This window comes from Nesoenas mayeri (genome assembly GCF_963082525.1).
Source record: "Nesoenas mayeri genome assembly, chromosome: 18".
NCBI lineage: Eukaryota > Metazoa > Chordata > Aves > Columbiformes > Columbidae > Nesoenas > Nesoenas mayeri.
In genome coordinates, this window is record NC_137566.1 from 11405539 (window position 1) to 11431107 (window position 25569).

Genomic DNA, 25569 nt, shown 5'->3' on the forward strand with positions numbered 1-25569 from the left:
ATGCCGGTGAAGAACCGGTACAACCTGGTGGACGATGGCTGCGACTCCCGCGTCCCGCTGCACAACGAGGAGGCCTTCCAGCACGGCATCCACTTCCAGGCCAAGGTGAGCCCCGGCCGCGCTCCCCCGGCCCCGGCCGCTGCCGGGGACCCCCCGCCTGCCAGAGCCGCTCGCCCCTCCAGGCTCCGGGGGCTTTGGCAGAGGCCGAGGCGGCCCCGGCGGGATCCCCCGCGGCGTTGGGCCCTCCGGCCCCTGCCTGGTGCCGACCGGCCCTGGGCACAGAGACCCGCGGGCTGGGGCTCCTGGGCCGAGCAGGTGCCAGCGGCGGGGCCGGTGCTGGACGCGGGGCCGGTGCTGGACGCGGGGCCGGTGCTGGACGCGGGGCCGGCAGCACCGCGGGTCGTGGCCGGGCTCGCTGTGCCCCCTCCAGCCCTGCCCCGGGTGTGTTTCCTGGCTCTGGAAGTGCCCCTGGCCCACGCAACTGTGTGCCAGATCTAAGGAGGTCTAAAGAAAACACCGATAAATCACGAAAGCCTGACGTTTGATCATCACAATCAAACAGGTTCTTGCTCTTTTCCTAGTATTTTTCTCAGCTGTTTAATCCTCAGAAGCCACCTTGCGCGCTTCATTAGAGAAATGACCTGGAAAGGCTCCTCCAGCCAGTGGAGGATGCTGCTTGTGCCAGGTGCACGTCCTTGTCCTTGCTCGATCCATGCCCGTCCTGTCCCCACCGGGCAGGACCGCGTCCCTGCCGCAGCCAGGTGACAGCTCTGGGTCCCCCTGGAGACCAGCAGACTGCTCCGTGCGGCTTAAAACCACCATATCAGTGCCATGTTCCTTCTGACCTGTTCCCTGCATGAAAACCTGGGCAGGCAGGGTCTTTGTTTAGACACATTCAGCCTTCAGGCATCAGGAGGAAATACCGATATTGTCAGAAATTTCATATTGATCACGGTGAACGACCTGGCAGCGCAGCTTCACTCTCAGAAAGTGACTCCATTGGAATTGACATTCTGTAGAGAGCGCAGGGAATGGGTTTATAATTCAGCCGACAAGAAGAATTGCATTTTGCTGGAGCAACTCTAGGGTTCCCTTCCCTCTTTGCAGGTGGCCTAACACAGATTAGAAATGGAATTCACGCCTGCTGCCTCCTGAGCTAGAAAGAAGGGGCATATATATTCAAATAAAGCTTTGAAATGCGAATTTTGTGCATTTTGGTTTTCCTGCTAAAAGATCTGTAAGATTTAAGCAGGATCTAGGATGGATTTGAATAGACAGTTAATCATGTATTTTAAAAATATCTCTTCCTTAGGGGAGAAAAAGAATTAATCTTTTTTTAAATTAACATTTGCTGTCCTGCAGACTGTGCTGAGAAGAAAAATCCATATTTTGATTTTTAAAATACAAGAAAACTGTAACTGAGTGAAATGGGCTTCTTCAGATTGACAGCTTCAGGCATCCAGAACTATTCAGAGTGGATAAGGCTGTGGGATGTGTGGGTCTGAGATGGCGTTTGCATTACCTTAGTAACACGCTCGCTCGGCTCTGCTGTGAAGTCTGTCTCTTGCAATTAGGACGCTCATTGTGGGCTCATCACTTGGCTGCAGCTCTGGCAACGATGGGGCTGGCACTGCCTGCCGGGTGGCTCACATCAGCCCATCCTACTGACCACATCCAGCCTGTAATCTCTGCATACCAAACTGTCTCACTTGCCCTGTCATCTTCAGGGACAAACTTCAGGACTGGGAGCTGCTGGTGGGCAGGTTTATGCAGCGCTCGGTGGGCTGGCAGGGCTCTGCGCCAGCCCCCAGACCCTGCGGCAAGGCCAAAGTGAGGAGCTTGCGAGAATCTTTCCTGGCGCAGCAGTCACCAGCGCTCCTCCTACCCCTGCTATTAATTTATCTTTGGTAGCGTGGCCTGTTCCCGCTGCAGCGCCGTTCGCCGACAAAAGGCCAGGCGGCTGCACCGAACTGATCTGGATTACCTGTGACTGTACCGACAGCCATCACGAAGCGGGAAGGAGGTGTCTGCAAACCAAGGAGACCGCGGATCTGGAGCAACATGGATATGCCCTCATCAACCAGGGCTGAAAGAAATCCTGGCTCTGCCACTCCCTTCCCTGCTGCCCTCAAGCTCTCATGATCTGGGTGGTTTCACTCTCTTGTGGTTTACCAAAGGCAACGGCTGAACTTAACTGCTCTTAAAAATGCCATTTTGCAAAGGCATTTACAGAAGCATCAGAAAAGCCAGATGACCTTTCTGATTGCTTACAGTGTTTGTTTCAAGACAGACGAAAGAGCAGTAAATACCGAGCCAAGAGAACTCATCTCTCAAAGCCCTATTAAGCAGAAGTTTTTCGAAGTTAAAATCCATTGCAAGCTGCAAGCGTTACAGTAGAGAAATAAAACCAGAACTGTGTCAGTAACAGTGACAGATATGGGGCTGCTCCTGGGAAAGTATTTTGTTTCCATTGATACGTATATCGCAACAACCCACAACTTGAAACCACACGCTCAAACAGGCAAGATTCATGCACAAAATGCTCTTGAGAGGGGAACTAAGCTTTGCAAGCTGCCCCGTGCTAACCTGTGCCCACCATGCAGCGATGGGCTGTGTTTTGGCAAGGGAGCCACAGACCCCACTCAGAACCCACCAGCACCAAGTTCAGCAGCTCCTGCAAGCACAGTTAAAAACAACTGGTGTAGGACATGGATTTGAGTGGGTTTACCAGGATTCTGCAGATAGGTCCAGCCAAGTGGGGACCATGGTGTTCAGAGGGAGGATAGTCCAGACTGAAAAGTCAGGCCAGAACCATGATCCTTTTCCAGAAGAGCTAGTTGCTGCACAGCATGGCAACTTTCCAACTCTTATGTGCTTTTAGTTACGAGTATTTTAAAAGCAGATGTAGTGAGGAATGACAGAGGATGGACAGTCCCATTTTCAGACCCAAGGGATTGTAACTTGATTAGCGATAGATGCTGCTCTGCAAAGCGCAGGTAGAGGCACATCCAGAATCTGAATGAGGTCAGAAGCTCATGCCCAGTGTTAGAAATCCATTAACTTCTCCCTGACTCTGATAATATTATCCATAACAGATATTCCTGTCATGTTATGGGTCAAGAGAGTCTAACCAAACAAGGACTAAATTAATGAGATGCTGTTTGTTTTGAAGAAGCCTACACCATTAACTTGTGCATTACTTCACAGACATCTCACTGTTCTGTCTTTCAGTACATCGGTAGCTTGGACGTACCCAGGCCCAACAGCCGCGTGGAGATCGTGGCAGCCATGAGGAGGATTCGGGTAAGTCCAGCAGAGCCAGCAATTCCCAAGACATATTAGCACAGCCCCATCCCCTGCTCTTTCCAAAAGGATCACTTGGCAAAACTCAACCATAAACCCCTAGTTTCTGCTGAGCCGGTATAGGGATTGAATACAAGACATTTTTATACCCTGTTTGGGATTTTTTTCTGTGTGAAAAATGAGATGTATGCAATCTGCTCCACAAAAGCATTCAAACTCATTGACAGTTCCAAATATATTATGTTATTGTATATTGAAATATCAGTGGCCTGGCAGCTGTTATGGATGTAAATCCCATCAGATTAGACTTTGTGGATTCTGCTGCTCATGGAATAATTTGCTGCTTTCCCCAATCCTCCAGCACAGTTTTACAGTTCCTGTTTCTCATCATCAAGTCTGCGCTTTTCCTTCTCCAGCCCTTTATTCCTCAGAACAGCCTGTGAATGATCCCCAGATTTAGCCACGATTAGCAGGGTGGGTAGCTTACATCTGCTTCGTGTATAACCAGTTCAAGTGTATCTCCCCCAAACGGCAGCGCAGCTGTTGTGCCTGGCTGAAGTTTTGAAGGGGTCTTAATTCTGAGGCTGTTCACATGCCTCGCGTCAGCTGAAGCAGGTTTGAGAATCTTCCATTTAAAGCTTTGAAGGGATTATTGTATTTTCCCCTTCCCCCCCACAGTGTTTAACCATCTAATTTTCATTTAGAATGCCGCTTTTTAAACTTAGCCTGTAACTGGCTGGGGAGCTACTGTGTTCATCTCCAGCCAGGCTCAGAAATGACATTCCCCTGCCTTTGCCTGCTCAGACTATTCGCAAAGCTCGTGCTTGGAACACAGCGCAACAGCAGTCTAAATTGCCTGGTTATTTATGGAACAGGTGAACATCTATAGGAAGCAAAGGCAAGGTGAGGACTACCAGGGCAGTTTAGATGCTGACATAACTATTGGTAATTTTTGATCTGAGTCAATATCAGACTTGACACTGCACTTCTGATCTGTGACAGGATAACACCCTTGCCAAAAAAAGCAGACAGTACTTTAATATCAGTTTCTAGAAGGTGCTGCATTCCATTTTCACACCCACTATTGCCATGATGGTGTCCAGCTCAGAGCCTTGGCAGTGCGGTAATACACGTGGGTGCTATGTGAGGCATGTAAGGAACTACTCTGCATTCGTGGATGCCATCAGTTAATTTTATCACACAATAATTTTTAAGTAGGCATCTTGTGTTCTATAGTGAGTTTTTAATCTTGGAAACCCTTTCCAAAAAGGGAGGGCTTCCCTTTTCATGGGCGTATTGTACAGCAGGATCTTATTCAGACACTTCCTGGCTGCTGAGCGGAAGATGCTCCTCTATTGACAATAGTTAATTGGCACTGATCCTTAATTAGAGCATAAAGAATGAACTGGGAGGTCTTTGAAGAGAATTCTAGTGCATAGAGTACACAACCTAGGAACTGAGGGAAGATGGGGGTTATTTATGTAGCATTCATTTGCATGCAGAGGCCTTGTCTATACTGGGTTTTTTTCCCATGGACTTTCAGCAGCACCAGTTGCAACTGGGAGGAGACACTGGAAGAAGCTAGAAACTAGTATTTTGCGACCATCTGATTGTGAGTGGCAGTGCCTGTTCGCACTGCAAGGGCGAGGAAGGTCCTGCAGCTCTGCCAAGCGCTGGCAGGGGCACATTGTGCTGAGGCTTTCGTCCTTTGTGCGCTCCAGTGTTCCACTGGAAGTCTCTACTGGAGCAGAAGAGAAAAGTCACACAGTACAAGCCCTCGCGCAACGTTTCCTACACCGCTCTGTGTGCCCTGCAACATGGGAGGAGGCGGCGTGAGCCATCGCCGGAGCAGCCGGTGACAGAGCGTCTGAGCACGGGGACAGCCCAGAGCGCGGGCAGGGTGTTACTCATGGCTTCTGCCACCCCAGGAGGGGACCAGGGAGGAGGATGAGGAGTCACAGCCCTGTATTTTCCCAGGCTCTGACCAAGCTGGTTACTCTGGTTACTCATTAGTAAGTTGATAGAAGCTCTGAAACTGCCTTCCTGCTACCGTGTCTGATTCTGGTCTCCAATCTGTGATTAAAAGCGCTTGCCCCAGGGAAAAAACCTTGAGCTACCCAGCACTCAAAGTTGTCCTTAGAATGTGGGGACAGAGGGAAGGTGGTAAGCACTCCAGCTGGCAATTCCAGTTGCCAAGTCTTCTCCTTGGCACCTTCCCATCCTGTGGTTTGTACTGGACTCTTTCGCCAGTTGTGTATGAATTATACCAGGGAGGCTGGGAGGAGCTCAGGGGTATTCTCCTCGCGTTAGCAGAGCAGTCTGCTTGCAGATTTGGGACATGCAGAGCACACAGACTATAGGACATTACTCCTAGAGAGCCTCAAATGACACATTTTAACATTAGTCTGCTGAAATCACAATCTGCTCTTTTGCATGAGGTATTTAAGATGCACTCTCATAGTAAAGCTTAAATCCATATTCCAGACTGAATGGATGCCTGTAGAATTGCTAGCAATACTCCATTAGTCACACATTAGATTCCCATTTCATAACAGACTAGAAAACCTTGTCTCATCATGTTCTGTGCTTCCACTGGAAGGAATGTAAATGCCATAGGTAGCACAGGGAAGCTGCTGTTCTAAGCTTCCTATCATACAGAGCTAGACAACTTAAAGTTTGCTAATCCTTCCCGTGGATTATTAGCTGCATACAGCTGCCGTGTTATTATATGATCATCAGAGTTCAAAGTAATCCCTCTACCTCCTCTTGCCCTGGCAGGGGAGGTGATGAAATTAGTTTGCTACTTGCTGTGCCTGTCGGAGCCCAATGTACTTATTCAAGGTGGTGTTTATGGGAGTCCAGCTGCAGGCGCCCAGCGCAGGCAGGTTCCTCCACCTCCCAGGAGCAGCGACGTTCTGTGCCCGCCGTCTCCTGCTGCCCGAGGCCACCCAGGTCCTGGCAGCGCCTGCGCCAGCTCCTGCGCTCGGGATCCGCGTTCTGGTGGGGCTGGCTCTCTGCTGAAGTGGATTCATCTGCAGATATTGGAGCTTTCTCAGCACTCCAGGGAGCTTATGTACTGTAGAAGATTTTTCTCCCTGCAGAAGTGGCAGATAACATGAAGAACGTGAAAGGCCTTCTCGAGGGCCCAAACAACTCTCTGATTCAGCAGGGTCACCGTTTCCCTAGACAGATTCTGGATTATCTAATGATTTCACAAGGGAACAGTCAACTGGTGCTGTGCCCATCCAAGCACTGGGATGAACAAACAGGAGGCAGGCATCCAGACTAATGTGATTCTTGTTACCTACACATTTCTTTGGCTTAATTTAATTGAGAAGTTGTTTTCCCTAGGGGCCAGTATGCCAGGGAAACAGAAGCATTTCTCAATCTTGACACAGGATACATCAGAAATGCCCAAGTTCTCCTTGGCATGAGAACAAGGTTCTCACTTCAGCCTCCCTCTTATCCCGATCATTCTTGCTGCATCCGTGCTCTGAAGCGGAGCCTCAATGCTTTGCAATTTCTCCACCTGGTATTCTAGTGAGGAAGCGCAATCTAGCTACACTGTAAATCACATTGACTGCCAAATATCGTCTGGTAGCGTTGAAGTGTGACATGGCATCAGTTTAAATCAGGATGAATAAAAGTTACAATCGCACAGTGCGCTTTAGGAAGGCGAGACGGCAGGGACAGCCACACAGAACCACCCGCTCCCAGTCCGAGAGCTGGGCTGGTTTCATATGGCAGTTTACACATAAAGCCGTGCCAGGCTGTAAGTTGCAAAAAAACTGGAAAGATGAGAGGACTTTAGAGGGACAAGCTTCCCCAAGCATGTACCTTTCTCTTCCTCCTTCTCCCACATACCAAAAGCACAACGTATGTAACCCAAAGTATGCCACGATCTCCAAGAGAGCATCTTTTTCTAGAACACCTTCCCTACTTCTCTGGAGATCCATGCAAGAGTTGCTTATGCTGACACATTAAACAGAGCCTATAGCCTCTAGGAGAGAGCAGTGAGTTTAGATATCCAAACCAAGTATACATGAGCGTGTACAAACTTGCTCTGATACCTTTTGCAGAAAGTCTGGTGACAGTTCTGGCTCTTCTCCAAAGCAGAAAGGCTCATGCAGCTTCACGCAGCCAGTACATGATCAGACTGTATTCAATCCTCCCTCAGCACAGCCTACAAGTCTACTGAAAAAAACCTTGAGGAACGTGCACTAGTGCCTTGGAAGGAGATTGGCAGGCGATCGCGGATGCTTTGTGTCCTCTGCTTAGTCTCTGGATCTTTCTCTACTTCTGCCTCCCTTTCCAGCAGCCCACACACCTTTGCTTGCAACCTCACCTGCTATCTGCTTCATTTAGGGAGAACACCAGTCAACACAACAAAGCTACAAGCCCACAGAAGAGCAGTCAGGAGCAGACAAGTAGGCTAAGAAAGCCAAGACTGCCACAAGGTATCAAGAGCAGAGGGGTGACTTGGCTCAAGGCATTGTCACCGTATGTCCCTTCTCTTCCCCAGGCAAGGCTGTGTCCCATTACCACTGGCAGGACTGCTCAGCCCCAGGAAACACCAGCTACTGCCGGGGTCCCATCCATGCCAGGCATCTGAGGCAGTTCAAGGTTTCTACCACACAAGATTAAGTTAATTGGTTTTACCTTTCTAGGCCCTGGCAAAATACAGCAAGTGTTTTCAGGATGGTAATTAAGTGTTAATTGCAGCTAAGTTTAGCCCTAATGCCTCATTAGTTTGTTTTCCTCTATTTGTTGCAGCTATAGCAGAGTCTCCTGCACAGGGATGGGGATCAGGCTGGGCTTGCTGAGCAGCAGAGGGTTCCTGCAGTGTGCTCCACGGCCCCACCTGAGCCCAGGACACCTCCTGCCCAAGAGAAGGAGATCTGGTGCGAGACAGAGGCCCTTAGACCTGAATGCTCCAATTAATATCTAGGCAGCAGCTCTGCAGGCGTCTCTGGTGCACACAGACTCACACATTAGACTCTTCATTATAAGGGGGATTTTGCATCCCTTCTGTTACTCCTTTGCTGGAGCCTTCACCACCACAGCCCCCTCAGCAGGTTCTTTGCCCTCTCCCATGCCAGAGGGCTAGGTAATGGGTTTAACAAAGGCAAGCTGTACTGAAGCTACGACTATTCAGTACCCTGCTCTACCAAAAAGCATTTTACTGTTCCATACTGCAAACAGCACCTGAGTTTGGTTCCAGCTGTCTGTTTGCTGGTCTTTAAGAAGATAACAGACCTGACAGAGATGCCCTTGGGAGGAGAAGCCACCTTACATTAGGAGATAGCAGCCACATTGCAGGTCTTGCCTTCCCACAGCACGGCCAGCGGTGAGGAGCGGGGCAATCCACCTGGCAGAGGGTGGGCAAGAACACATTTCTCCAGGCAAAATGAGCAGCCTCAGATTAAGGCTGCAGAGCCTCATTTTTACCACCAGCCAAGCTGCAGCCTCCCAACCAGCCCCTGCTCCTCTCCCACTGAGTTTTGTAGCCTCTCCCCTTTCCCAGTGTGCCCTGCAGCCCTAATTAGCCAAACCACCAGGTGGGACAGCATGTCCCGGAGGTCCCTCACCATGAAGGCCCAAGGAAGGGGGAATGCTGAGTGATGCAGGTGCAGCTCCTTAGGCCTCTCTACATGTGTTCTCCAGTCTATAGTCACCTTGACAGGCTCAATTGCTTTTCACACGTAGGCTGCTTTACTAGCCTTACAAAAACTTTAATTTTCATGAACTGAAGAAATGCCTTTAATACAGAAGCTGCTTTTCTAGAATAATTGAGTCTGCCATATTTCAGACTAAGCCAAGCTTATTTTATCCAGTTTCTACTCTCCATATTACCATAACGCAAAGGGAAGAAGCTCTTACCGAGATGTTTTTGCAGTGGTGTCATGCACAGCGTTTCTAGGCAGCGTTGTGCATCTGTGGTGGGGAACTGACTGCTCTGCTGTGTGTCTCGAGTGGGAGGAGAGGAACAAACACCTCTGAGCTTACACGAGGATCCAGCCTGCTGCTCAGGGACATCTCCCTGTGCCATAGAGCGGCCCCACTGACTTAGAATCTCTTGCAGGTATCCCCTCTGCTCATCTCCAATCTATATCACCTCTGGACTTGTTGCCACAGAATGAGTTAGTTCTCTCCTGCCACTTCACTTCTGAGCTGAAATGAGCGGGGTCTGGTCTGACTGCAAATACAGCCATGACAGAGGATGGCTTAGAGCTTTCCCAGTAGCCACATGCGATGCCCTAGTTTTTGAGAAGTGACGGGTGATTGTAGATGCCCGAGTTCTTGTGCCCTGCTCAGACAGTGCGCCGTGTGTGATTGATAACAGATGGATGGAAGGATCAGTCAGCGAAATGTGTCATCTCTAAGCAACAGCGACCTTTCAATGCCTTCCGCAGAGTGCTGAAAACTGGATGGCTCCTCCAAGGAGGGGGTGGAACTAGACAGATTAATATTGTTTTTGCCTAAGAGTCATGATGGATTGGAGTTTGGTTGAAGGCTAATAAAGGCAGCAGTTAAACAGAAGCTAAATTAAAATGTTAGTACTAAATAAAACAAGACAGAGCTTTTTGTCCAATGCTAAACCTTGGCAATGAGGCAGGAACCTTCAAATTGTAAAAGAAAGTGGCTTTAACAGTATTATCATTATATTGCTGCAGCATTTGATTTCACTAGCTAAAATCTCAGAAATATCAGCATATGAAATCTCTGCAAAGCTTGTAACTAGTTTGAAATAAAGTAGCTTTTTCAACAAGTATGTTACTAGTTGTAGAGTATTGCAGAGATAAAATATAATGGCTTTCAAATTACATTCTGGTATAGAACAATCAGCCATGACTCAAAGCTGCTGCTTTATCAGTGCCTGAAAAAAGTAACTGAGATGGCGACCAGAGTGGCACCGAGCACGCTGGATGAGCTCGTTAACAAGGAGGTGCCTTGACACATTTCAGGAGCAGGAACTAATCAGAGTGGTCCATGAAAATACACTGCAACCTGTCCCGTGGGTGAAACTGTCTGCATGCAGGGAAAAATGGAACAAATAGAAAGCAAACAGGTAGCAGCTGTGGTGTGACCTTGTGCTTTGACCTCAGCATTTCTGGTTCTTAGGAGGGTCCGCAGTGGGCGTGGAAGGCTGGACCTGGTGCCACAGCAGCAGGTGCTGTCTGGATCTTGTCCAGTGCAAGGGCCCTTTGTACTTTATGGTGTTCTGAGGAGAGAGGACCCTGAGGGACCATGACCAGAAAGCAAAATTCTGCCTAGCAAAATAAGGTTTGGTAACAATAGCTTGGTTCTACCCGTGCTTGCTTCATTCTGCTTTTTGTTCTGTACTAAATGAGGCCTGAAGGCAAACAGAATTGGTGCTGCTTAACATAATACTTTGACAAGCTACTTCATGTTTTGACCAAATAACTCTATGATAAATCTACAGAACAGAAGTCTTGAATGGGTCCCTGGAGGGAAGGATACTTTGATGAGGGAGTAGGGACTTTTCAAAGGCATTATGGAATGGCTTGCTTTCTTTCCTGCAGCACTGATTAGACATTCTCTAAATGGCCTTTCCGTGGGCCAGATGGGTTATTTGGACTAATTGGCAACCGCCTGACTGTTTTCAAGACACCCGAGTCACTTGTCCCTTCCTCCATCCTTCTGTGAGCGCTGCTGCAGGGACCACGCCAGGCTGCAGGAGGGGTCCGGCCCCTGGCAGTGCACAGAGCACCGGCGCAGGGCCCCAGCCGCCCGCTGCACAGCCAGCTGCAGCGCACCCAGGAGTCCCACCAACCCCCCGAGCTCCAGGCTTCTCATACTAAAACCAATTCTTGTCACAGGAAGAAGAGCAGCGGGACATGTTCAGACTAGATGCAGTGTGATGGAGGATTAGGTGTTTACGGCTGGCTGCAGGAAGGTGTGATGCCCACGGTTCCTCTTCAGGGACATGGGTCCTTTATGGAACTGGCCCAGATGCTGCTCCCTACCACCAGCACCCGGTACCTACCGCAGAGCCGCATGCTGTTCCTGAGGCTCCAAGGTTCAGTGATCCCAAGCCATCACGGACCGGTTCAGTCCTGCTGCAGCCTGTGCTCCTGCTGTTAATGATTACGGGGCCTAAACTTCCATTTTCTTATTTTCATGCCGTTGCCCCCAGGCAATGCTGGACTCCCACACATCTTGCTTCCTCACATCCAAGGTGGAGAACCGCAGTAGGTCACAACTGCCCCTCCTGGGAGCAGGGGCTGGGTTGATTTAGTTACTGGTTTGAACACCTGGGTCTTCTCTCTGCTGCCTTCTCCATCTTACCCTCACCTGCCCATATAGAGCCCTGGGAGCCTCGCCTCCCTGCCCGCTCTCGCTGCCTTCACCCCCAGTTTGCCGTCCCACTCCGTGTGGACTACCTGCACTGAAATAACATCATTACATAAACGCAGAGGGAAATGTTGCATTATTTAGAGGCCTGAAATCCTGGCACCTGCCTTTATCAGAGCCTCAGCATGGCAGCAGGATTAGGATTCCTTGCTGTGCTGTGCCCTCGTTCAGCACCCCAGAGCCCCCACCGCACACCCTGCAGCTCTCACAGCGCGGCAGGTCCTGCTGGCTCCCATGGCCTGGACTGGTCACCTGGACCAGGTGTTGTATACCCCAAAAAACAACTGTCACAAATGGTCCTGTGAAGAGACACAGAAGAACTAGAAATTGACTTTTAATTTTCATTCTCTCTCCAAGCAAGCAAAAAAAATAGCTCCCAGAGAGAAAGCAAAGCCATCCCATTAATCACCCCTGTCCTATCTTCCCTCCTGCTTCTCTGAGGGCATCATCTCCTCTCTTCCCTCTGCACAGCTGAGCCATAACACCAAGAAGGGAGCAAGGAGCATCTCCCTGCTGCCAGGCTCACGGGGAGGGGTTGGAAGGCACCAAATGTACAATAGGGATTTTGGAGCGAGCAGCAGAAATCCTCAGTTGCTCCCTGTGTGTGTCGGTACGAGCAGTATCTGCTGGCCTGGCTGGGTAGCTGACACTTAGCAGGGGACTGGCCGTAACCAGAACAACTGAATGAATGCAGCAGAAAATCAGCATCCTTGCTTAGGGGATGAGAAACCAACACACGAAATACTTCATTACCTTCCCACAGCCACATAGGGGGCCTGAGGCTTTTTCATGGAGCTCTGAGCCTGCTACAGGGTCCTGGCTCCTGCTCTTCTGAGCTTTGTTGTTTGAACATTGATGAACAAGTTTTAAAAGAATTCAGTCTCCTAAGCTGCCTCTTGTCCTACATACCAGACGGGAGGGCAACTAGGATATGAAACATTTGTACAGAACCAGGACCTTCTCTGCAGGGCCTCTTGACACATGTTTATGGGGAAAATACAGAATTACTTGAAGGTATCACAGTGTATAATTGCAGTTTCACTTCTAAGGGTTATTTCAGGTGAATCTGACCTGCTTCTAATGAAATTAGCACTTTTTGTCTGCAGTAACCTAACAGCTCTTTGAGGTAGGGATCATTTTCATGCTCATGTGCTCTGTGCCTGGTACATGAGACTCCATTGGGGTGGGGTCCCAAGACACTACTTCATTAGTCAAACTAATTAATCATCCAAAGCACTGCAGAGGAAAAGGTAATTTGTTTTCTCCTGCAAAGTGAATAGAGGTGGGGAGGAAAATAAGACCCAGCTTCCCTGGGAGCTGTGGCTGGCCTGCCCTGGGGACGCGAGGATTGAAAGGCTGTGTGTGGGAAAGCTCCCTAATAAACCTGGGGACAGCAGGGGGTTCCTGGAAGTGACAGTCACACAATGGCGCTTTTGTCAGAGAGGCACCAAAGGCCAGATGATGTCACCTTGCGCTGGGCTTCAGCGCTGCTTGTGCCCCGGGGATGGAGCTCGGCAGTGTCACAGTATCTCTGGAACACGGAGCACGCCTTGAAAAGGCCGCTTTTATCCCACCCTTCTTTAAAAGCAGGCAAAGAAGCCTTGTTCCAGAACAGTCCGCCTGTTTTCAGAGGTGGAAAGACTAATTAAAGAGCCACTGCTGGTCTGCCCACCCGCTCTCGTCACCTACAGGAGCTCTGCTCTCCCCCATGGGTGTAACTCTGTCCTCCGCATCCTTCTGACTGTCCCAGAAGAGCATCTAAAGTCCAGCCACATCCTTTGCCTTCACCACCTCACCTTTAGAGAAGTGCCACTTCCTCTCTTCCTCAGGCTCACGGTACCTGTGACCAATTCCAGCTGTCCGAGCAGGGGACACAGGGCCGTCTGCACCTGCTCCGCGGAGGACCAGACCTCAGTCCCTGCTGCCGGGCCGGGGTGCCGCTTGCATTCCCCATTCTCACATTAAGGAGCAGTTTGGTGTTTCTCTCCAGATCCATCTACTCTGTAAATAGGCTCCCCAAGCCAGGGAGAGCGCGGCTCAAGGCTGCAGCAGGACCTGAGCTGCTCTGGAGTTGATGGCTGGGTGGCCGTGGGGACTGAAGGTCTTCAGGCAGGTCCTTGCTGATGAGAGAGATCTGAGGCCAAGCTGGGAAGTCAAGTCAGTCTTCAGCCTGGGTTCAGCAGGGCCATGGCCAGGTGTGGCTGTGGCTGAACTAGAGACCAACACTCCTACACTGGAGCCCAGGAAGGGGTTGATAGCCCAGAGCTGAGCTTAAATGCAGCTCATGGGTGGGGGTGTGGGTGGAGGCCCTGGGTGTGGCTGTCAGGACCATTAGCACCTCAGTCACAGCTCCAGGGTTGGAGCACAAACCTGCAAATGCCACCTGACATTGTTGAAGGGTCTGAGTCCTGCCTGGCTCTGCAGGCAGCAGCACTGCTGCCAAAGCACAGAATTGGGAATAAATACATAAACCGTGTGTGATGAACTGGGGTCACATCTCCTTGTGGCTCCTCCAGGGACTCCTACAAACCCATCGGGGCTGTGATTGCTCCTTGGTCCCCTTCAGCTCACTGTGTGGGGAACGGGCCGCGGTATCTGCAGAGAATTTGTTGGATGGTGGAAGGAGCTAATTTAAATGAGAAAAAAAAGACTTTGGGTACATTGCCAGCATTCTCCTTGCCTATTGTACTCCCCCTTCGGTTTCTGCTTTCCACTGAACAGTTTTATGTTTCCAAGGATCATAAATTCTCATTTTTCCACCGGGCAGGAGGTGCGCTCCCGGACTCCACCGCTTCCTGCGTCGCTTTTGTGTCCGTGTTGCCCAGTTACTGCAGCACAGACCCAGACTATGCCCGGCTGCATTCGCCCCGGCCACGTCCCCGGGAGCGCGCCCCGCCGGGCACGGCGAGTTCAGGGCATTCAGACAGGCACATGCTTCCCAAGGCCAACAAAGGCCAGGCCATAACCCAGCGGTTTCCAGCCGCAGGCTGTGCGGCTGGGGCTGACCGGTGAAACGCCGCAGCCCGGCGGGGCTGTCACGGGAAGGTGGGACGTCGTGCAGAAGGGGCCACGGTGACTCAGGGGGGATTGGGGCTGGACCGCAGCCCGTGGTCCAAAGAGTGTGGGAACGACGCTGCTGGTTTGTCAGGTCCTGGTGGCACATAGCGCTGGGCTGAGCTGTGCTGGCCAGGAGAGCTGGGGAGTTTTCTGCAGCATCAGTTCCAAGCAGCAACACTCCAAGCATCCGTAATTCAAACAGCAGTCGAGATAACGCTGTGTCCTCATGCTGCGCAGGTCAGCTCGGTTTGAAACTAATTACGTTCCTGAACATGAAATACTTGGATCCATCGTGGCTTTAATTCCTGAAATGGCGCTTGCGGCATTGGTGGGTGCGCCGGGCGGGAGGGCAGGATGTGTCCCACGCGGGGGCATGGGCTGACACTCCCCACAGCCACGCTGCAGGAAGCACAGCCCAGCAGATCTCCACCTCCCCATTGCCATGCCTGTGTCTGTGTGTTGGGTGGGGTTTGGGAAGGGGCAGGGATCGCTCCTTTTCGTGGCGCTGTTTCTGGACACGGAAATCCCGCAGCTGGCCGAGGGGAGGCCGGGGCAGGACAGGCTGAGGGCTGCCCGGAGAATTCACAGCTGCGGGAAGAAGTCATCCCTTTCCAAGCCGGGGCATCTTCCTTTGGGCATGCAAGCAAAGTACTTGCCCAGCAGCATGTGGGAGCACTGACGTACTCCTGTTTCATAAACCTGGAGAGCCTCTGCCTTGATTTCCCGTGACACAGCGTGGGCAGCGCAGTGGGCAGCGCGGCAGCCAGCGCCGTGTGGCCCGCGGCAGGGACGAGCCCTGGCTGCGCCGCCTCGCACAGGTCTGGCCCTTCTGCTCTTTGATAATGGGGAAGATGCATTTTTTGGAAACAGAGACTGCCTCCAAGACTTGCAAACTCTCTGTTTTATGACAGTTTTCATTTGCATAATGAAGGCCCTGATACCTTCAGTAATTAATCACATTAAGAATTGCTTCCTTGAATAACTCTTTTCATGCAAGTTGTTCTTAGTGCTGGAAACTGCATATGATTTCCAATGTGCATTAGCCCATCTCTTTCATCAGCAGATGGAAGCTGGTAACTGCATGTGTAATTTATATCTGCTTGGTGAAATTATCAAATGAAATATGCATTACGTGGCGCCATTAACATTTCTAGTCATACAGTCTTCAGCTCTTGGGTAAGTTAATATTACATGGCAACAGTGTGGGGGACTGTATGAAAGGCAAGGATTTGAATATGGGGATTTAAAAGCAGAAATGGAAAGTATTCCAGGTCAGACACATCAGAGATAGAATTAATGAATCTGCTAAATTAAATGAGATGCATTGCCCTTTTTGTCCTGCAGTTTCTAATAAAACGTCCCATCTTGTCTCCATAGCTAAGGAAGCTGCCAGGCTCATCTGCTGAGTCGCTACTTGTAAGGGCAGCTCCAGATCCTTTAACATGTGGAAAGCTTTCCCCACAGGATATCACAAGCAGCAAGAGAATAGCGACTGAACCTCAGAAGGCAGCAGAGAAGATGAACGCTGCTGCGTGGGTTTGGATTTGTCGGTAACCTTGACAAATTTGGAAAAAAAAAATCACATCAATTCAATAGTAAGAAAAGAATTTAAAAAAATAATCAGTGACTAGACTTTGCTCTGTGGTGACAGAGCCAGCTTAGCCAGGAGCCTTGAGCTTTGTTCTCTGTTGGTTTATGCATGAACATTTTTATAGGGGATAAAGTCTGCTATCTTGGAGTGCATTTTTTCATGTGCTTTTTTGTCCTTATATAAATCGCAGTTAATTAAAGTACTGATTCCTGCCTGACAGGAAGCAATTAAATGACTGAAGCTGTAGCCCATCTGCCTCTTACGTGTGGAGATGGAGAGTGAGCCCGATCCAAGCGGTGCGGCTGTCGCCCAGCGCTGCTCTCGGGGTCAGCGAGCTCTCGCCCAGCTGGTGTCCCAGCTCCTGCTGCTTGAGGGCTTTCACCCTATGGAAAAGATTTTGGGGCCCAATGAGTTGTGACTGGTTTCAGGCCAAGCTAATGCTGCCTGTGGGTTGGACCCCGGCGCCTCTGCTGGGCTGAGCACACATTGGCCACCATGGGTGCTCTGACGAGGATGCGGCAGCGACCAGGACGAACGCACCGGCCTCTCCTCGCTCGCGGTGCTACGGCAAAGGGCAGAGCCTGCGGGTGCCGCCTGCAGACTGCGGGGGCCAGAACCGCTGCGGACGCTGTGTGCGGGGTGTGTGTCGCTGGGGCAGGGGAGAAGTGCTGAGCTCTGCTCCCACCTGCCCCATGTGCCCCGCGGCAGAGCATGGGAGCTCACCCACTGGGCGGCTCTGCTCGGAGCTGCAGCCCCGTACCTGGCCCGAAGTGGGGCTGGGGTGGTGTGGTGCAGCTGGCTGGGGTTTCCTGGGCTCACAGGGACTCGCCATCGCTCCTGGCAGCACCCGGAGATGCGCTGCCGCAGCTCCCGATTGTTGCTTTCTGTCCAAGAGAGAGAGAAAAAGCATCTCTGCACAATCCAGACTTGGACTTCGCTTAAAGCCTTTGAGTAAAGAGCCTTTTTTGAATGTAATTGCACCCCTGTTGCTACAAGGGGAAAATACACTGTATTGCTCTCTCTTTCTTGGAAAGCTCAGCTAGTATTTTCCCAGCCATTTGTGTATAAAGAAAGATAAATAGCTCTTTAGCGGGCAGAACAATCTATCCCGGTTTTATTGACATTCATGCAAGCAGACAAGGAGAAACAGTTTGGCGGTGCTGAGCGGAGGGGAGGGGAAGCTCCAGGCCAGGCTGGGCTGGGGGAGCCGGGCAGGGGGTGAAGCTCTGGGCGCTGAGCCCCCTCCTGCGGGTCCCCGCGGCAGGATGCACTCACCACCTCACCCATCGTTTCACTCCTCCCTATAAATAAAAAACGTGTATAGCAAATTTAGCTCTGGCTTCACACGCAATGGCGCTATAGATAGATTTTTTTTAAAGAGCTTGTCTCAGAGTAATAATTCATGGGGAGATCAAAAGGCTATGGCTTAATCCAGGGTCTGTCTGATACCATAAACCTTGCAGAGTGCTAAGAATTCAATGAGCAGCATCAAAAGCCTGATGAACATGAAAGCCACCCAGTTTTCTGCCTGTGAGGCTGGCGGGTCTTACAATGGGTGCTGAGGAGCTGGAAAGACGCGGATCTTCTGGGCAGGGCTTGGGTGCCACACCGAGTCCTGCACCTTCAGGTGTCCCCGCGATGTCTCCTTTGGCGAGTCCCAGCTCTGTCACAGCACCGTTGGCATTATTAGACTATTAAAACAGGGAATTCGTAACCTCTACTTTCCAGCTGTGGTAACTGCACATCGAGTTAACCAAAAGGGTTTATTTTTTTAATAAGTAGGTGGTGGCTGTTACTGTAGCTGCACTGACAGTAGTGGATGTGCTGGTTTAGATAAACTGGGGATCTGGACCAGGAAAACTGGATTTCAGAGAAGGACTATGAAAAATACAGGGTATCAAAATGCTGTATTTGGAAACTGAAAATCATGCGTAAAGCAGGGCCAGTGAGGACCGGCGCTGCGAACACAGGTCTCCGGAGCGGACGGGCTCTGCCATGCTTCTGGCTGTCAGCAAAAGCAACATTTAAAAGCCAGCAGTTTAATTTTTAACATGGATGAAAGAGAGTTGAGACTGCAGACACCTGCAGGTGAGGAGCTGGGTTTGTCTCCTGAGCCCACCGAGGTTAATGTGATTATGGAAATGACTGAGGTATAATTGCATTATTGCCACCCATCTGGCCCTCCCTGCAATTCATAAGTGATTTTATATTCCCTGTGCAATGCAGTTCTGTCACACAAGGGCACAGGCGATGCCGTAAATCACTGCCTGCTGTTTGCTGCTGGTGCAGAGTCCCCTGGACAGGGCACGGCCAGGCAGCAGGAAAGTCCTTCCCGATCCGAATTAACAGTGTCTGGATGTAGTCCAGAGGACTGAGTTCTGCTTGTCCTTTCCCAAGGGATGCTCCTGACAAAGCCGGGATCCCGCTTGGCATCCCAGCTACAGCAGCAACTCTGTCCCAGTATGGGGTTTCTTAGCAGGATAAAGCAAATTCCCACTTCCTTCAGCAGTTGGGATTAAACACAAAGCTGACATTTTCATGTAAAACACCGACTGATACCGCACACTGTCCCCAGTCCCACCTCTCTTCTAACCTGGGTTTTTCTTCCCACCAGTATGAATTCAAAGCCAAGAATATTAAGAAGAAGAAAGTGAGCATCATTGTGTCCGTGGACGGGGTGAAGGTGATTCTGCGCAAGAAGCAGAAGGTGAGATTTCCCCGGTCCTGTGGGGGCAGGAGCGCTGGGCAGCACCGCTGCTCGGGGTGGTCACACTTGTAACCAAAACTGGCCTTTTCTTAAAAGCCACTCATAATTTTTGCAAGAGAACACTGCATTTTTCAAACTAATGACAAAATCTTGCTGAAAAGAAAGAGTGAGAAAATTGCACTGTGGGAAGAGAATGTATATTTTTTTTTTCCTTATCAAAAAATGTCCAGCTGTCAGGAAATACAAGTGTTTTTCTTGTTAATACTGGTAGACTGCACCCACATCTCCTAAGCCCTCATTTGGAGCTTTCTTCCCCAAAATGCCTTACTCCTCTGCATATTTAATGCTATAAATTAATCTTAGGGACCATTTTCAGCCCTGAAGTCTGTGATCAGATGACCAGATATGATAAATGATGAAAGAAATCTAATTTTATGCAAGATACTGATGAAACAGCCGTTGTTCATGCAGTCAAACTGTAGCCTGGATTTGGCCTGAGACAAACACACCATTTTCCAGGGTTCTTGCCCACCAGCCTGATGTGCTTTCATTTTGACTTGACTCACTGTAATTTTATTTCTGCCTTCTGCTAACAGCGAAAGGAGTGGGCCTGGGACGAGAGCAAGATGGTGGTGATGCACGATCCCGTGTACAGGTACGCGGGAGGGGGTTTACACCAGCCAGGGCCCACCAGCCCCAAGCGACGCGCATCCATCCTCCCGGCTGCCGAGTTACCTCCACCAAGACTGCTTTTCCAAAGGACCGTGAAAAATCAGCAAGGCTGCAACATTACTGCTGATGGGAAATCCTTTTCCTACATATTTGAGAGCGAGACAGACTGATATAGCTTTGAAGCTGGCTCTGCTTTGAGCAGGGGTTAGACTAGATGACCCCCAGAGATGCCTTCAACCCGAATTACTCCCCAGTTGTGGCTCTGAAGACAGGCTTCCTGCAGTTTTCCTTCAGAGCGTGGCTCACTTCTGAGGTGTAAGCGCTTACAGGGAATTAACCCATACAAGACACGGTGAGATTGTATTGACTTTCCATGGGATCTCAAAGTATTTCGGAGACCACAAGCCCCACCCCAAGGTTACACTGCACGTAAACTTGGTGCCTCAGAGCCATCGGGACGGCTTCCTTAGGGCAACCCCAGCGATGGTGCGTGCGGACACAGTTAAGAGCGCAGGTGGCTCCAGACACCTAGATCTGCCAAGGGAATAATTGTACTGTGAGCAGGGATCACCAATGGTTTTCTGCGTCAGAACCCTTGGTGAGGAGATAAGGAGCAGAGGACGTGCCAATGCACTATCCGTGCCTACCTCTCACTTCTGGGGTTCTTTAGAGATCACTACAAGGTGCAGTACATCAGCAATAATTATTTCAATTGCAAGTGAAACACAAAAAGATTCCAATGACAGCAAAGAATAAAAGAAAAAACCCACTTTCATAAATCCCTGTGGTTTCTTCTCTATTCAGAGCTGAACTCACTTATCACATTTTTACCCAATTAAATCAAACATATAAAAAGATCTTCTAAAAAGGTTTTGCAGCACAAGGAGGAGAAAGAGTCAGCATGAACAGTGGAGAGAGAAACCACACTCAGCACCCCGGGAGAGGCACCGGGGACACTCTGGGTTTTGAGCTGTGCCCCCGCTGCTGCCGAGCGCAGCACCACGCCGGGTCCCACGCTGGCGGGACCTTCGCTGTGCAGCAGTTGTGCCATGCTGCAGCCCAGATGGGGATTAATTGCTGAGACTAAAAATAGCCACATGGTTTCCAATACTATAGATCTTTTAGCTTTCCCACAGCATCTTTAGAGAGATTTGCCTGCTTCAGAAACCAGAAGGTTTTCTAGCAAGGCAGAAACATTTTCTAAATCTGACATGTCCTGCCTGGAAAATTGCAGGAGGGGCTGTGCACCAGCACCACCTCGCTCCTCCAACCCCGGGTGCTGAGAGCCAGCCCACCCTGGGGACACAGGACCCTCCAAGGGGACAGGGACTCCACCACGTGTTTAATTCCCTTTGTCTCTCTCCCACCTAGAATCTTCTACGTGTCTCACGACTCGCAAGACCTGAAAATATTTAGTTACATTGCAAGGGACGGCGCTAACAACTCCTTTAGGTGCAACGTCTTCAAATCGAAGAAGAAGGTAGGATGTTCCTGGGGCTACGGCTGGGACGGGGAGCAGGGCAAAGGCTCCAGTGCTCCCAGCAGCACCGGGCCTGAGCACCACGGGGGTTTGCTCCGCAGAGCCAGGCCATGCGGGTGGTGCGCACGGTGGGACAGGCCTTCGAGGTGTGCCACAAGCTGAGCCTGCAGCACGCCCTGCAGAACGCCGATGGGCAGGCGGACGGGGCCAGCGACAAGTCGGCCGAGGAGCAGCCGCTGGAAGGTGACACGCGGGCAGACCCCTCCCTCCTCAGGGACAGCTGGGGGGCTTTGGGGTGGGGAATGGGGTGGCACATCCTTCATGGGCCAGATCTAGTGACAGCAAGAGCTTCAGGCCCTTCACATGGGGGGCACAGGGAGTCCACCCCATCCACCCGCTCGTACTGCGTAGCAGGAAGGTGGAGGCTGAGCCCTGTTGTCCAGCAGGTCTGCAGGCACCAGCCCCTGGGCTGGCCCGCTCCCTTGCTGCCCCTCTGCACGCCGACACTTGAAGCAAGCCCTGGCTGTGGTCCCTGAGCTGCCACCCTGGCTGCCAGCCCTGCTCGTGGCCTCGGCTCCTTGCTGTGATCCTGCGGGAGGCTTGAGTTTATTTATCTGTCTCCTTCGAAGTTCACCAGATAAAGAGCTCCAAGGTCACGGATGTGGACGAGGTTGGCATCGACTCTGACGGCATCTGCGTGTCCGAGAGGGGACCCGGAGACCTGCCCGCCGCCCGGAGTGACCTTGGCATGCTGAAACCTGGGCAAGCCTCAAAGGATAAGAACTGCCAGGTAACGGGGGGGTTTGGGGGGCAGCCCATGCTGCTGGGGCCCCTCTGCTCGGGGACACTATCACAGCTCAGTGAGGAGGGTCTTTCATGGAGACCCCGTTGGAGACCCCCCTCCTGGCTCCCTGCTCTTGCAGCCCCCATGGCAGGGCAGGGTGGTCAGCACAGGGCTTACCTACAGCCAAGCTATGTCCCAGCACTGGGGCAGGGGGAGAGGAGAGGGCGGGGAGTGAGGCCATGGCTCATTCGCTGTGATGAATAGCTGCTCTGCAGAGCTTCTCCCCGAGCGCTTCCCAGCAGCCTGAATGGCATCGCTTCATCTCACACAATTGTCTCGCTTGCAGGGCCTGGCTGAAAACAGCTGCAGTGAAATGCACTCCATGGGATTCATTTCATTGCTGGGAAGGCAGCGCTTTCCAGCGCTGCTCCTCCTGGTGCTGGAGCTGCCCAGGCCAGGAGGGCGGGGGACAGGGGTGGCAGCGACCACAGGCCAGCTCCCAGCAGGGCACACAGCAAGGGGACCCTTCCTGAAACGTCCCCACTGCCTGGGTGGGAAGCTGCCTGCCGGGGGACGCACTGCCTGGCTCTGGGCTGTGTGCCGAGACCCGGCACAGACAGTGCAGCCCCACCAGCTCTGGGAGCGCGAGCTGCACCAAAAACTCCTGTCCTGGGGATCACACCGGTGTGCAGCGCCTGACACCAAACCCAGGGCTGCCCCCGTCAGCTGGGGTCAGTGCCATGGGAAACCAGGGTCTAAATCCCAGCCTGAGCTGGTCCATCCACTCACTCTGCCCATTTCTTTGTGCCCAGGACGCCGAGAACTGCTCCCTCCACCCAGCCGGCTCCCAGCAGCTGCTCAGCCCAAGCAGCCCCTGCTCCTCAGCCTCCATCACCCCGCTGGCCTCCCAGCACTGCCTGCAGCTGCTCCAGCAGCAGCTTCTCCAGCAGCAGCAGCAGACGCAGGTGGCCGTGGCCCAGGTATGTGTCCTGCCCTCCCCTCAGCACCCGCCAGCCCTTCTGTCCCACACCAGCCTCCAGCCAGGTACCCTGTGCTGGGTGGGAGCGATCCGGGGAGCTCACAGCATCTCTCACAGCATCGCACACAGCCTGGCCCAGCCCCCCCAGGCACCCAGCTGGCCACACACACGGGGGGGCCCCTCTGAGCCACCAGCCACCGTTTCACCCCATTTTCGGAAGCCACCCCCACCCCGTGCCTCTTCCCCCAAACCAGAATCGAAGCGGGGAGCTCGGTCACGCCCCGGCTGGGCACCTCCCCGGCCCCTTCCGTGTTACCGGAGGGGCAGCAGAACCCCCTGCACCCCCGGCTCGGTGCCGCGGCGGGGCCGGCAGGGGGCGCTGGAGCGCCGCCGCTCCCGGTCCGCTCGTCCCGTCTGCAGGTGCAGCTGCTCAAGGACCAACTGGCGGCGGAAACAGCGGCGCGGATCGAAGCGCAGGCCCGGGTCCGGCAGCTCCTCCTGACCAACCGGGACCTGCTGCAGCACGTCTCCTTGCTGGTGCGGCAGCTGACGGTGCTGGAAGCCCGGGAGCAGCACCGGCAGCCAGGTGAGCATGGTGCCCTGCACTAGGGTGAAACCGGGGCAGCAGGTCTGCTGCTCCCAGCACCATCCCTCTGGACCATCTCCGCACCCCATGCGGTCCCAGGGAGCAGCTGGGATGCTCCCAGCACCATCCCAGCAGGTTCTAGCAAGGCTTCTCTGCACCCTGACAGTCCTGGGGACCAGTTGGGCTGGAAGTCCCCAGCTCTTCATGCACCTCTTGTCCCTCTCTCACCAGTTGACCGCTCCTTGCAAAACCTGTCCCTGGCTCAGTCCCTCTCCCTGAACCTGAAGAACCACTACAGCCTGGACGTTCACCTGCCGTCCACCTCCACCCCCGCCAGCATCCTGGGCAGCCCAGTGGCCCCTGGCTCGCTGCCAGCCCTGGGCCCCGGGGACTCCTACCTCAACCTCATCGGCCTGGAGAGGGGCGGCCACCGCTACGGCAGCAAGGAGGGGGACGAGTGCCTGGCTGTACTGGAGGGGCAGGATGGGCTGAGCCGGCGCGTGGAGGGCTCCGAGGTCAGCGAATTCGCCCTGCTCAATGGGAGCGGCCGGCAGAAGGTGGACGACACGGACAGAGGGGAAGAGGACAGGTAGGATGTGCCACCTCTGTCTCCCTCTGGCTGGAGTGGGAACACCCCAAGCAGAACCCCCCGCTCCCCCAGCAGCGCTCACGCTGTGGAGGGCTGGTGCAGCAAGGCCGGCAGCAGGGGCAAGGGAGGAGCCGCTGTGCTCTGGGCATTCAGGGACAGGCAGCCCGGGGCTGATTGGTGGCTCAGGTACTTTAAGTTGGGACAAGGAACCCCTGTGTCCACCCATGGGGTTGCTGCCTCCCCTGTGCCTATCCCCCTGCCACAAAACAATCATTGCCATGTCACTTCATCCCAGCTCCAATGTTGGCAGGCGACAGGTTGCACTGGTGGGATTCAGCAAAGGTCTCTTGGAGAGCCTGGGGCAGCCAGCCCAAGCTCCCTCATGCAGGTAAGTACATGCCCATCACCTCCTCCCTCTGCTTTTCCTTCGCAGGCGGCAGCAGCCCATTCCCAAGCTCAACCCACCGCCACCCATCCTACGCAAAAGGTCAAGCAAAACCTCCCCGAGCCTGGAAGCAGAGGTGAAGCCTGAGAATGCTGCCCATGTGAGCTTGCCCAGCCCCAGTGTCTCCAGCCTCACCAGCATCGCTGCCAGCTCACTCACCCTCTTGGACCTTGAGGCAAAGACTCCTGTGCGGAGCACTGCCTCCGACACGGAGCCCATCCCTGCCAGGACCTGGCAGCACGCTCTGGGCAAGGACAGGGCTGGAGAGAGCGGGCAGATGTCCCCCCTGGCCAGCATCTGTGACCCTGCAGCCAGCGAGGCCCCAGCCAAGGACTTGGCGACCCTGGCCAGCCCCACAGACAGCACGCTGCCCTTCTCCCCTGCGGATGACACCTGTTTGCACATCAGCTTCTCAGAAGATGAGCTGCTTGAACCAGAGCTGGACGCTGCTGTGGGGCCCAGCAGGGTCCCCCCTTAGTGGGACCGCAGTAGGTGGCAGCTGGCTGGCAGGCAGACCCAGCAGCCCACGCTGGGCTTGGGAGCCCCCGTGCCCAGGCTGGCAGGCAGGTCCCTTTGCTGTCCCCGTCCCACACAGCAGCTCGCCCTGCCACACAGGATGCGACCTGGCCAGCCCCTGCCTCCAGCCTGCACCAGCTCACACTGCCATCCCGCTGCCCCGTCCTCCTGTCTGCTGCTCGTGTGGACCCTGCTAACGCAGCCCGGTGCTACATGGGGTCCCTGCCGTTCCCCATGGGATGATCTGAGGCAGAGACACCCCCAGGACTGCAGCAGCAGGAGCCCCAGGTTGGGGGCACAGCACAGAGCTGTGGACACCTGTACACGAGGCTGCTGTCGCCAACCGGTCCATCAGCAAAGGCATGAGCACGGCTGTGCAGCACAGCCAGTCTGTCACCACACTGCCATGGGCTGGGTCCCTCCAGCCCAGCCCTGTTTTTGGGACAGCAGCCCCACCACCATGTCCCCACACAGCGAAGCCACC

General features: G+C 52.9%; 1 protein-coding gene across 1 annotated transcript; it reads left to right on the plus strand.

Moving 5' to 3' along the window:
• Nucleotides 1–25047, plus strand: LOC308047343 (carboxyl-terminal PDZ ligand of neuronal nitric oxide synthase protein-like; the record flags this gene model as incomplete). Its single annotated transcript, XM_080355759.1, has 11 exons — nt 1–105; nt 3232–3303; nt 18942–19034; nt 19631–19689; nt 21078–21186; nt 21288–21429; nt 21816–21976; nt 22783–22950; nt 23370–23535; nt 23767–24124; nt 24558–25047. The coding sequence occupies 11 exons, from the start codon at nt 1–3 to the stop codon at nt 25045–25047; spliced, it is 1923 nt and encodes a 640-aa protein (XP_080211885.1).
• Between the last annotated feature and the right edge of the window lie 522 nt (nt 25048–25569).